The sequence below is a fragment of the Plasmodium yoelii genome (genome assembly GCF_900002385.2).
Source record: "Plasmodium yoelii strain 17X genome assembly, chromosome: 9".
Lineage (NCBI taxonomy): Eukaryota > Apicomplexa > Aconoidasida > Haemosporida > Plasmodiidae > Plasmodium > Plasmodium yoelii.
This window is the reverse complement of record NC_036181.2, coordinates 1,685,354-1,698,755: the sequence shown is the minus strand read 5'-3', so window position 1 is coordinate 1,698,755 and position 13,402 is coordinate 1,685,354. Positions and strand designations below refer to the sequence as shown.

The following is a 13,402-nucleotide window of genomic DNA, read 5'->3' as shown; positions in this document are numbered from 1 at the left end:
GTAATTATTAGTTATTAATAAAAATAGAAAAAGGAAAATAACAAAAACATGCCCCATTAAGGAGAAATATCGAACAAAAAAAATGACATAAAATAAATAGTAACATAAAATAAATAGTAACATAAAATAAATAGTAACATAAAATAAATAGTAACATAAAATAAATAATAACACAAAATAAATAATAACACAAAATAAATAGCAACATAACCAACAATATTAAGTAATAAATTGTTGTAAAACTAAGAAAAATAATGATATAACAAATGCGGATAAAAACATATTTTTAAAAATATTCTCATATTTATACGCATACAATTTTCTACATGTACACGATATTAATTATCCTTGCCAAGTAATAAATAATGTCATTTCAAAAATGAAAAGAAAAAATGTTAAAGAATATAAAGGACTGGAATAATAGCAGACTTGCCAATTTAATTATTCGTATCCTTTAAATTTTGTATGCTTAGAAGTATTTTTTTTTTTTCAACATCGAACATTTTTTCCTCCTCAATTTTTTTTATACATATTTGGACAAACTCCTGCAAAAAAAATGTAAAGAAAACAAGGGAAACATAGATATAGCAAATTATTCATAAATATCTACAAGCATAAATTTTTATATAAATATATTTATATAAACAAAATTGTGTATGTATGCTTATAATCCGGTCTAGAGAATTATACACATTATATAAAAATAAATTTTAAAACCTCTTGAAAATTTCAGAATAAAACTGTTTTTTTTTTTTTTTTTTTTTTATTTTTTTTTGTGAAGAGCTCACCTTTATTATTCCTCGGGTAAAATCATCGAGAATATATATATTGCTTATCAGGGAATATGTATCAATTATTAAATAAATATAATTAAAAGAAGTAAGTATTTTTTTAACAATTAAATTGTATTGATGTATTATATTTTCTACTTGAACAAAATTAATATCTTTAGTTTCGTTTATTTGTATTTTTTGATTTAAGAAAATAAAAAAGCTATATATTAATTTTATTATATCAATAATTTCGATCTTATATTTTTTATTAGCATTACTTATATATATTTTATTATTTTCATTCGTTTCATCAAAATAGTTTTTTTTTTTATCAAGAATATATGAAGTATAATAAATTATTTTTTCCATTAATTTATTTAAAAACTCGTTTGACAAACTTATTCTTTCATTTTTAAAATTTAAAAAAATATCTTTTCTTAAAATATGTCCTACGTCATTTTCCACTACCTTAGCCACATTATTATTATTATTATTATTATTATTATTATTATTATTAGAATTTTCTAAACTTGCGTTGACACCATTTCCTTCTATTGTAGACGTATCATTTACTTCAGAATTTTTCAACTTGGGTGAATTTTTTTCTTTTATTTCAAACAAATTTTCAGTTTCGACAATATATAATGAGCTAGCTATATTTAAAAAGTCATTAAATTTTTTATTTTGCTCCAAATCGCCTGTACGTTCAGAATTATTTTCACTTTTATCATACAAAAAAATAGTGTCCTTTATCGACTTTTTATTTACATGTGCCAAGGAATGTAATAAATAGGAAATTTCCTTTAATGTAAATACATCGATAATACCTACACAATTATGAATAGCTTCATACAAAAATTGAAACCCGATTTTTATCTTCTTTATAAATGTGTTTACATATATACTTATTGTCATAGTATCCAATGAAGTTTTAAAATATGATGAATTTTTCTGCAAAAAATTTAAATCCTGATTATATTCATCATGTTCGCTAGTACTATTTTTTATGCCACTTTTTATACCACTTTTTATTTTTTTCACATTATCTGAAGTAGCATTTTCGCTTTTTAGGTTCCCATTTTGTAAGTACAATTTAATGTGCAAAGAAAAATATATAGAAAATAAATAAAAAAATCTTAAATAATGTTTTTTTTTGACTACATTTTTATTAAGTGCAGTCATAGCCCACATTGCGGATCCTAAATTCTCATATTTAATTTCATTTATTGAGATGTTAATATTTTTCAATAGTTCATTATATTCTACCAAAATTTCATTATTATTTTCCCCGTTTTCATTGGGTATACTATTATATCCCTCCTCGATATTAACATCGTTACTTCGAATAGAAGAGATATCATCTTCTTTATCCAGGAGAAAGCCTATATTTGCTTTTTTGTATACATAAGTTGGAAATTTAACAATATTTAGGAAAGCATCAAATTTATTAAATATATTTTTATGTATATATTTAAATCGTGCCAGTAAATAAATTAATTGACAAATATTTGAAGATTTCCATTTTAAGAATGAGTCTTCAATAATATAACATAATGTTTCCAACATTTTATTAACATGTTCAGAAATAAATTCTAAATTATTATTTAGACTAATATAATTTAATAGTCCTTGTAAAAAATGTATAATATCATTTGAAGTAAAATAATTAAATCGTGTTATATTAATATATTTTAATGATATAAAAAATATTCTCTCTAATTTATTTTTATTAATTAAATAATAATTTCTTCCTAAATAATTTATAAATATTGATAATTGTTTTGGCATAATTACATTATGCAATTCTATATTTTTATTATTTTTAAAAAAAGTTCGTGTTTCTTTATCATATAATTCTTCTATCCCTTTTGCATTTATTATATATATATCATTAGTTGCTATATAGCTTGGATATTTTGTATTATTTGTAATAGAATCATTTCCATAAATATTCTCAAACCGTTTTATCGATTTTTCAATACTATCTTTAACATTTTCTATTAATTTTCTTTTCATATTTGAATTATATAATTTTGTAAATTTACTTAATGCCAGTACATCTAAACATACATCTGATTTGGTAGATTCTTTTCCTGTTTGGAGAGAATCAAGTGTGTGCATTTCTTGTTCGGTATCCTTTTGATTATCATTTTTATATTCAGCACTGTTATTTATTCTCTCAAAATTGTCATCCTTTTCATAAGTGTCATCCTTTTCATAATTGTCATCATTTCTATCTGAAATATCAGGTATGGAATCTTCGCTCTCTAAATATTTTTCTACATTATCATTTTTTTTTTCAGAATAAAATTTTTTAAATTGAAATATGCTAATATTTTTATTTAACCATTCATACAAGTATTTATTTTTTAGGTCTAATTTAATTAAAGAAACTAAGGAACTTTTTAAACAATTATAAACAAATATAAGTTCATTTTTATATTTCATTGTTATTTCGTCTCTTATTTGTATTTTATCTATTTTTTTATTATCAGTATAAAGTATATTGGTATTATCAGTATTTTCCATATCTATAGGAATATCATTTTGATTATTTATTATAAAAACAAAATAATCTACATATTTCATTAATACATCATTACATACTATAATAAATTTCCCTAAAATTTTAGTATCTAACATGTTATAGTTATTATGATAATTCATGTTCATAATATTTTGATTTTTTAATGGATAGAATATTTTAGAAATACATTTAATTAATTTATACATTTTACTTAATGTTTTAACTTGAAAGATGTCTTTATTTTGGCTATATGTATTTATATTATTTTTTTTAGAATATATATTTTTTAGATTCTCAAAATTAAATAATTTTGTTAATATATTATTTTCTAAAATTATATGAATAATTTTGTTTAATAATAATATACCACTATTTAACATTAATGTTTGTGATTCAAATATTATGAATGGTATATATACATAATATTTTTCTTTTAAATATTTTAGATTTTTACATAATTTTATATAAATATAATTAAATATCTCAAATATATTTATTACATCTTTTTTATTTAGTTTAAATTTGTTCATAAAAATTACCATTTTTTCATTTATATATTTGTCTTTTGTTTCTTGATTCTTTTTATTTGATGTGTTGTCTCTCTCTATGTTTTCTTTCATTTTTATTATCTCATTTTGTTCATTTTTTAAGTTTAAAAATAAATCTGCATTATCTATCACATTAATATGTTTACTATCATCATTGTTAAATGTGCTAATTTTTGAATCATTAGTTGCAATATATTTGTCATTATTTTCTTTTTTGTAATAATTCAAATGGTTTTCAATAATTATATTAATATATAATAATTTTGTAATACTCCATATAGCCCATAATGCTTCATCTATTGAAACATTATTTTTTATTTTATTTAAATTTTTAATAATTTTTGAAAAAAATAATTTAAAATTATTAAGTATCAATATAATTGAATCTGTATATTTAACACTATGAATAACATTTTCAGAATTATTAGAAGTTTTAACTACTTTTAATAAAATTATTGTTATAGCCCATAAAATAGATGTTATTTCATATGAACAAAATTTATCTATATTATCTATTAATATTTTTAAACATTTATTTATTACATCATGTTCAATTTTTATTTCATTTAATGTTTCAGATTTATTTGAAATATTATTATTTCTTATTATTATCTTATCATTTGTTAGTTTTATTTTTAAATGGTTTTTATTTAAGCTTATTGATAATTTATGTAACCATTGTTCTATACACATATAATTAAATGCATTATTATTTATAGCATTAAAAAAATTTGAGAAGTTTTTTTCTTTCCATGATTTATAAATATAGTCTTGTAAGGCTAGCGATCTGTTAAGAAAAAAAAAATAAAATATAAAGTCTCAAGTGTTAATAATACTTCGAACTGACAAATCAGATATATTCACACACATATGCTATCCAAATTATATGTAAAAATGTAAAAATGTAAAAATGTAAAAATATAAAAATGTAAAAATGTAAAAATGAAAAAATGTAAAAATGTAAAAATGTAAAAATGTATAAAGGTGTGTAACATTTTACCTATTCTCGTATTGGTTTATTAAAAATTTTTTCATATTTATATTTTGTATATCAACAACATTTAGATTATCTGTTTTCCCTTTAGTATATTTGGTTCCATTTAATTTATAAGTTTTATTTTTTTTGTTTAAATTAATATATATCTTTCCTTGAACCATTTCATTGTTCTTTCCAGAAAATACATTTTTATTATCTTTCACACTCTCAATAGTTTCTTTTTTTTTATCATTTTTTAAGTCAGCCTCTTTATCAACATCTTTATCAACATCTTTGTCAACATCTTTATCAACATCTTTATCAACATCTTTATCAACACCTTTAGTAGACATCATTTCTTTTTCTCTCGATTTGTCAAAAAATTTTAAAACGAAAATACCATTATGTATCGATTTTTTATTTTTTTGTCTTTTGTATAATGAGAAATTACTATAATTATTTTTAAGCCTATCAAATATGTAACTGTTTATTAATTTTACATTTTTCTTATAATTATTATTAATAAAGAATGGACTTATTTTTCTCATATAATAATTTTGATTGCAACCATTTTTATTTTCTTGTAAATATAGTTTATTTTTTATTTTTTCAAATTTTAATGAACAAATCCATTTTATATTACTTAGTATAAATAAAAAAAAAATAAAAAAAATCTGAAAAATTATCATTTTATGTTGCTTTATTTATTTATTTCCATTATTCTGTACAAAACTTAGAAAGCATGAACAAACCTATACACAGTTGGATGCATTCACTATACAGACATTTTATTTCATCTTTATATTTCGCTAGTCATATTTATGCTGTTATGTATTTTTGCTAATTATACTTTTTCTGTTTTCTTTTTTCTGTTTTCTTTTTTCTGTTCTCTGCTTTTTTTTCTTCTTCATTCAAACTTTTTCTAGTATAGCTATAAAATCCAAATACTCGAAACGACAAAAAAGTGACAAATTTGGCAAAGCTAACAAACTGGGGAATTAACAAACTGGGAAATTAACAAATTGGGAAATATAAAGAGATGGAAAATATAAAGATGGAAAATATAAAGATGGAAAATATAAAGATGGAAATATAAGGAGATGGAAGTAGCTCATAGGGCAAGCACGAACCAATCTGATAACACTAAACTGACGAAAAAAAATGAAATATTTTTATAAGTTTGTTCTTAATTAAAAATAAATAAATATATCAAAAATATAATACATATATGCAATTATACATTCGTATCTACATGGGTACATGACGTTATATTGTGTTATTTGAAATGTTTATATATGTATATTATATATGTATATTATATATTATGCTATATATTATGCTATATATTATGCTATATATTTAATATACATTTTTATATATTATGTATATATTTGTATAATCGAGATAAACTGAGAAAAAATAATTACTCCATAGTTGTTCACTAAACATTGTAAAGAAATTAATAAAAAAAATAATAAAAAAATAATAAAAAAATAATAAAAAAATAATAAAAAAATAATAAAAAAATAATATAAAAATGAAAAAAATCTGTTTTTTTTAAATATAGATACATTTATAGAAAGGAGAAAAAATGACATATATATGTATGTAATTCCATAAAATATAAATTATTTTTTTCAAAAAATGGATATTTATGGAGTTTGAAAATATTAGAAAAATTCCTCAACTTTTTTCTCCTTTTTTTTTAAAAAAAATGCACAAAATATAATGTTTGTGTTCTCTATCTACACTACACCATTTTAACATTTCAAACAAATAAATGAGAGTATACATAATTTATATTCCCATTTATTTGAAATAAAATTTTGAACATGAAGTAAAAGTCTACCGTCGAAATTTTGTCAAATAAGGAAATAAACAAAAAGTTGAAAAATGAAAGAAAAATTAATAACAGTATGGAGACAAAACATTATGTTGAAGCGTCCAGTCAAGTTTATTTTGCATTTGAAGGAAAATAGATACATTCGAACCCGTAGGCAATCAAATGTGATTCTAAGCAACGATAATGCAAGTGTGGAAAATAATGGAAGTGTGGAGAGTAATAGAAATGGTGAACAAAATATATACAAAGAAATGACCAAAAGGCTATATAAAAAATATAACTATTATGAAATTGGAAGCAACCCAAATAACATTAACAAAAATTGTAAACAAAATTATTCTTATATAAACGAATTAAATATCCATAAAATGTTATTATTAGGATTAAAAAAATTAAATATTGCAAAACTTAATGATATGCAAATTAACACTTTTCTAACTATTCAACAAGGGAAAGATGTCCTTTTAAATTATCCTGATGGGTCAGGAAAAACGTTAGCTTATATTTTGCCAATTTTAAATAATATTTATTTTATTCATGATTATTTAGAAAAAATAATTTTAGACTATCACGAAAATAGTTCAATTTCACAAAATTATAAATCAAATAATAAATTTAACATATATGAAAAAATGGGAAAATATTTGCTTAATTATTCTTATTATAAAAATAATGCCATTTTAGAAGACAACACTATTCAAGTACATAAAAAAATGAATAAAAAAGAAAATTATAATTTTAATTTAGTTCCAAAAAATTTTGAAAATAATCTACTAAATCAAAATGATGATAATAGTTGTAAATTTTCCAAAAAATATGGTAGACATTCCAAAAAAAATAATTCCCAAAAAAACGAACCTATTTTGAATCAAATAAATTGTCAAAATGTAGATTTAAATAATATTAGTATTATGAACAAATTAATTGAAATCATAAAAATAAATAATATCAATTTAAGCAATTTGAATAGTCTTGAAAAAAATAAAAGTGAGTTACAAATATTGAATAGTATCTTAAAAAGTGGAAAATTAGAAAAAAAAAATAACGTAATTTCGCCAAACAATGTAAATTCGCCAAACGATGTAAATATATATGAACAAACTTATAGATATCTAATTCAAAACCCATTGCAAATGAACAAAACTGTAATCATAATTACAATAAATAAAGACAACATTACTCAAATTATTAGTTTTATAAAAAAAATTGACATATTAAATAGAATAAATATTCAAACATTAAATGATATTCCATTTGTAGACATAGAAAAAAATATCGAAAAGGAAAAAATAAATGATAATACATTAGAACCCAAAAATAACGACAATACATTAGAACCCAAAAATAACGATAATACATTAGAACCCAAAAATAACGACAATACATTAGAACCCAAAAATAACGATAATAATTATAACCAATTTAATGTTGGTAATTTACAAGTTGAAAATATAAATTATCTTAATAATCCAGTTTTATGTAATAAAGAAATAATGTGGTTAGTTTCAGATATTTTAATAACAACCCCAGATATATTTCTTAATTCATATAAAAATAATGGATTCAAAAAAAATTCAAAAGAAACTATAATTCCATCTATTATAATTTTTGATGAAGTAGATATGCTTTTCCAAAATAATGCTTATAGAAATACAATAATGAATATTTTTCAAATTATAAAAAAAAGACCAGAAATATATAACCCACATATAAATATAAGTGAACAAAATATTGAAAATATAAATAAAGAAATAGACAAAATTTTATTAAATAATTCTAAAGACAAAAAAAATGAATTAAAAATTGATACAAATATTAGCCAAAATAATACTTTAAAAAATAATGAACAATCTTTTATTCAACTTATTTTTATATCATCTACTTTACCATCTGTTGGGCATACTACAGTTGGAAGTATGCTGAATGAAAGATTTAGTAATCTGGTTGATATAGTAAGTTGTTTAAATTATAAAATTCCTAAAAATATACAAACACAATGGATAGAATTAAATAAAGAAAAAATAATTAATTTATATTTATTCAATACACAAGATAAAAATAATAAAATCGAACAAAACTTACAAGATTTATCTTTATCAAATAAAATAAACCAACTAGAAAATTATTCATTTGAACATAGACTCGATATTTTAATTTATATTTTAAAAAAATATCATGAGCTAACAATGGAACATATCAAAAATGGACAAAAAGTAAAAGAAAAAAATTTAAACAAATTTGAGTTAATATATAAATTCCCAATTTATAAAACAATTATATTTGTAAATAACATAAAAGATTGTTTTAAAATATATAATTTTTTAAAAAAACATAATTGGCCTGTATATATTTTTCACAAAAATTTATCTATAAATTCTAGAATACAAAGCTTACATAATTTTTCAAATGCAACCATTGGAATATTAATAACTACTGATTTGTTAAGTAGAGGAATTGACACAAAAAATGTTGATCATATAATTAATTTTCATTTTCCAAGTGATGTTATTACATATATCCATAGGCTTAGCAAAATAAATCGTTTAAACTCTGACATAAAAAATTTAAAATTAAAAAAAAATAACATTACATCATCTCAAGACAGATTATTTTTAGTGACTAATTTGATTTCATCCACAAATATACAATTAGCTAATTCAATAAAAAATTTTGATAATAATAATATAAGTTTGTTATCATTATTTTCTAGAAAAAAATCTTTTAAAATGAAAAATAAAAGAAAAGATTCTGAAACAGATGCAAACAAAAAATACATAGATGTTGATTCAATTCAAAATATTGAATTAGACATTAATGATACGAAATTTAATCAAATGCTTCAAATTATTCCTAATGAAAAGGATAAAAAAAGTAAAACCTCAACTATCTTTCCATCAACAAACCAACAAAATAATATTTCAAAATGTGAAAAAAACGATTATTGTCATAAAATTGAAACATATTCAAATTCGTCTACTACAGATACTACAACATCATCATATTCTATTGATTCGAAAAATCAACAGATTCAAGCTCCTTTTACAATGTTCTCTCTAAATCAAGATGAATACAAAAGTGATGACGAAAGTGATGAGGAATGTTTCGAAAAAAATGATGCTAACTCAAAATATAATATCTATCAGAATATAATATCTGATGTCAAACGGCCATATAAAGAAAGCCATAATTTTAGTAACAAATATTCTGAGAGAAAAAATAATAAATTTCCTTCATGGGACAATGTTCAATTTGATCATCAAAAATATGTGATTGAACGATTTAAAAATAAAGAATGTCATTTGATGGGCCAGGTAAAAAGAGGAAAACTTATTTTGAACAATTTCGAAAGTAACAATAATGACGATGAGTTGTTGTTTTAAATTGGAAACCTCATTTGGCCCCATCTTCATCCCAATCTTTAGCCCAATCTTTAGCCCAATCTTTAGCCCAATCTTTAGCCCAATCTTTAGCCCAATTTTTAGCCCAATTTGTGGTGTTATTTGTTTTTCCACTTTTGCTCTACCCATACACCCCTTGTTTTAAATATTTTTTTTGTGTTAAAAGCGTGTATAATATAACCACTTAAAAAAAAAAAATTTGTAAAGATGTATATTAGAATGTACATAAATCGATCATTGATTCTACATCTATAAGTTCATTGACAAGATATACTTTTCCATAATTTAAAACAGTTTCATATAATTCATTTAAAACATCATCATTGGAAATAGTGTTTGAATTTCCAACAATAACTACATGTCTTTTAGCTCTAGTAATAGCTACATTCAATCTTCTATAGTCTTTTAGAAATCCTATATTTTTAAAATAATTTGAACAAACTAATGAAAAAATAACAATTTCTTTTTCTCTTCCTTGAAATGAATCAACTGTAGATATTTCTATTTTTTTATATTCATTAATATAATTTTTATTATTAAAAAAATTATCATAAAATATATTTTTTAAAATATTCATTTGTTTAGAATAAGGTGTTATAATACATATATCATTTCCACATATATTATCTATTTGAATCATAAATTCTATTAATTTATAAATAAAATAAGCTTCTCCAATATTACCTCTAGATTTATTATTTAAATTTATAATCTCATCAACATTTATTTTTACAATATTATTTAATTCTTCATCATTTAATTTGCATAGTTTATCTTCTTCGCTATCTTTATCAATAACATTATATTTATCACTATTTTCAATCTGTCTTTTTATTTTTACTGCATCTATTGCCTCTAAATTGTCTTCTCTTTTTTCTGATTCATTCCTGCTTCCTATCCCTTGTTTGTTGTCCTCGCTCTTCACATCAGTTTTGTCACCCTTCACAATAGTTTTACCATTTTTTTTTTCGCTAGTTTTTGTCTGGCAACCTTTCTTTTCCTTTATTTCAAAATTGATCATGTCCTCATTTTTGGTGTCGTCTAAAAATTCATCAAAACCATCTGTCTCTATCCAAGTAATAGGATAGTACTCATACTTTTTTATTTCAACTTCTGAATTTATTTCATTTTGTTCTTCACATGAATTATCAATAGAGTTGGAATTTTTTCCGTTTTTTCCATTTTTTTGATTTTTTTTACTTTTTTGATTTTTTTTGTTTTTCGCCCCTTGTTCATATTCACCATTTTTCAATTGCTTATTTTTATTTCCTATGATACCATCAACTTTGATATTTTTGCATGACTCGTGTGAATTTAATTTATTTTCATAAAAAATGTTATTTGACCAAATTAAAATGTTATGATTCATTCTATATTGTATATTTAACAAAAATGATATATTTTCTTTATATTTATTTACCAAACGTTCGAACATTGTAATATTTAATTTATTATGATTTTTATTATATTTAATTAATGGAGATAATTGTTTGTGATCGCCAAATAAAAATACATTTTTTTTTGCCAAAGAAATTGGTATATAACATAAGGGTTCAGTACATTGACAACATTCATCTATACAAACAACATCAAATAAAAAATTTGACATTTTGACAAACTTATTTAATTCATAATTTGAACTACTAGAACATGTTGAAAATACAACATTATTTTTTTCTATTAATTCTTTAAAAAATATATTTTTTTTTTTTTTTTTACTTTTATTTAATATTTTTATTTCATATTTTAAGTTGATTATACTTCTTTTATCAAAATTTCCTTTTTCACTTTTTTTTTTTTTTTTTAATTTTAAAATTTCGGATTTTAACTTTTCAATATCATTATCTATATCTTCACACATTTTATAACTATCACATTCTTTTATTTTTTCATCATAACTATAGTTCCATAATGTTTTTTTAATTTTACTTTTTAACCCTATACGAAAAACATTTTTTATTTTCATCTGTACACATTTTTCTAGTATATTATCTACTGACACATTACTAGGCCCAGTTATTAATATTTTACAATTTTTATTTTTTAATAATTGAAATATAATTTCACATAAAACGGTTGTTTTTCCAGTTCCTGGTGGCCCATGTATACAAAAAATATTATCAGAATATAAACAATGGTATACTGCCTTTTTTTGACTTAAATTTAAATTGGGATTTCCCCAACTTGTTTTATTACACTTGTAAATGTAGTCTGCCAAACTTTTATCTGCCAAACTTTTATCTGCCAAACTTTTATCTAAAGTGTTTTTATCTGAAGTGCTTTTATCTGACACGCGACTAAGCAATGGAGTGGAATTTGGCTGATTAGTTTCATCCTCTTGGTTGTACTCAGAAAAAAGAGACAATATTTTTTTTAGAAAAGGGTTTTGAGTTGGAATTTGATCTAAAAATAGAATTTTTAATATTTCATTTGGATTTTCTAACGATTTTTTGATTAATTGAATAGCTTGAATTTGTCTATTTGTTGATATTTCACTATTAATTAAACAAATATCAAAATAAGATTTTTCAGATAACATATAAGGATTTGAAACATTAAGTTCTTTACATAACATATCTATATTTTTTATTAAAATATTTATTTTATTTTTTTTTATTTTATTAACTGTACATGTATATATGCCTATATTATCACCCATTGTTACACTATTATTCACATTTTTACCATTTTTACAATTTTGATCGTTATTAATTTTATATTTTTTTCTTTTTTTTGAAAAATGTATTACACTTCCTTTACTAAATAAATTATGATTAAAATTTTCTAAATTGTCATCATCGCTTAAATCATTAGTGTCTATATTTTTTTTTTTTTTTACTAATTTTAAAATATAAGAATTATTATTCCCTCCATAATGTTTCATAACATTTTTAATTGTTAAATTATTTAATAAAATTCCTTTTTCAACTAATTCTTCTTTATTTAAATGTTCATAACATAGTTCGATTTCTTTATTTTCATAAATATTTTCCAATTTAATTAACTTTTCAAAATAGTTCAAAATCTTTGTTTTATTCAATTCCCCCATTATAAGTCGTCTATTATTATTTTTTTTTTTTTTTTTTTTTTTAAATCATAAAACAACCTTTATATCAAAACACACAAATAAAAACTGTGAAAGTGTTCTAAAAAAATGAAAGATATAAATAATTGGATAAAATAAAATTGTTATAGAAAAAAAAATACACAAAAAAAATTAAAATATTTATTCACAACTTCAAATCCTTTCCATTTTGAGGTAAGTTTGTCAAAATATTGGCGGAAGTGTATGTATCAAAAAGGGAGGTATACTTTACCCTTGATTATGTTTATTACA

The 13,402-nt window shown here is 21.1% G+C and overlaps 3 protein-coding genes across 3 annotated transcripts; 1 reads left to right on the top strand and 2 right to left on the bottom strand.

The window, feature by feature from the left end:
* Positions 1-437: 437 nt before the first annotated feature.
* On the bottom strand, positions 438-5,513 carry PY17X_0942900 (conserved Plasmodium protein, unknown function; the record flags this gene model as incomplete). The annotated part of the gene is made up of 3 exons (XM_022956097.1): positions 438-545; positions 789-4,635; positions 4,849-5,513. The coding sequence occupies 3 exons, from the start codon at positions 5,511-5,513 to the stop codon at positions 438-440; spliced, it is 4,620 nt and encodes a 1,539-aa protein (XP_022812280.1).
* Positions 5,514-6,717: 1,204 nt separating this feature from the next.
* PY17X_0942800 (DEAD/DEAH box helicase, putative) lies at positions 6,718-10,047 on the top strand (the record flags this gene model as incomplete). The annotated part of the gene is made up of 1 exon (XM_722071.2): positions 6,718-10,047. The coding sequence occupies one exon, from the start codon at positions 6,718-6,720 to the stop codon at positions 10,045-10,047; it is 3,330 nt and encodes a 1,109-aa protein (XP_727164.2).
* Positions 10,048-10,279: 232 nt separating this feature from the next.
* On the bottom strand, positions 10,280-13,114 carry PY17X_0942700 (DNA replication ATP-dependent helicase/nuclease DNA2, putative; the record flags this gene model as incomplete). Its single annotated transcript, XM_721973.2, has 1 exon — positions 10,280-13,114. One exon carries the CDS (start codon positions 13,112-13,114, stop codon positions 10,280-10,282), a length of 2,835 nt encoding a protein of 944 aa, XP_727066.2.
* Positions 13,115-13,402: the final 288 nt, after the last annotated feature.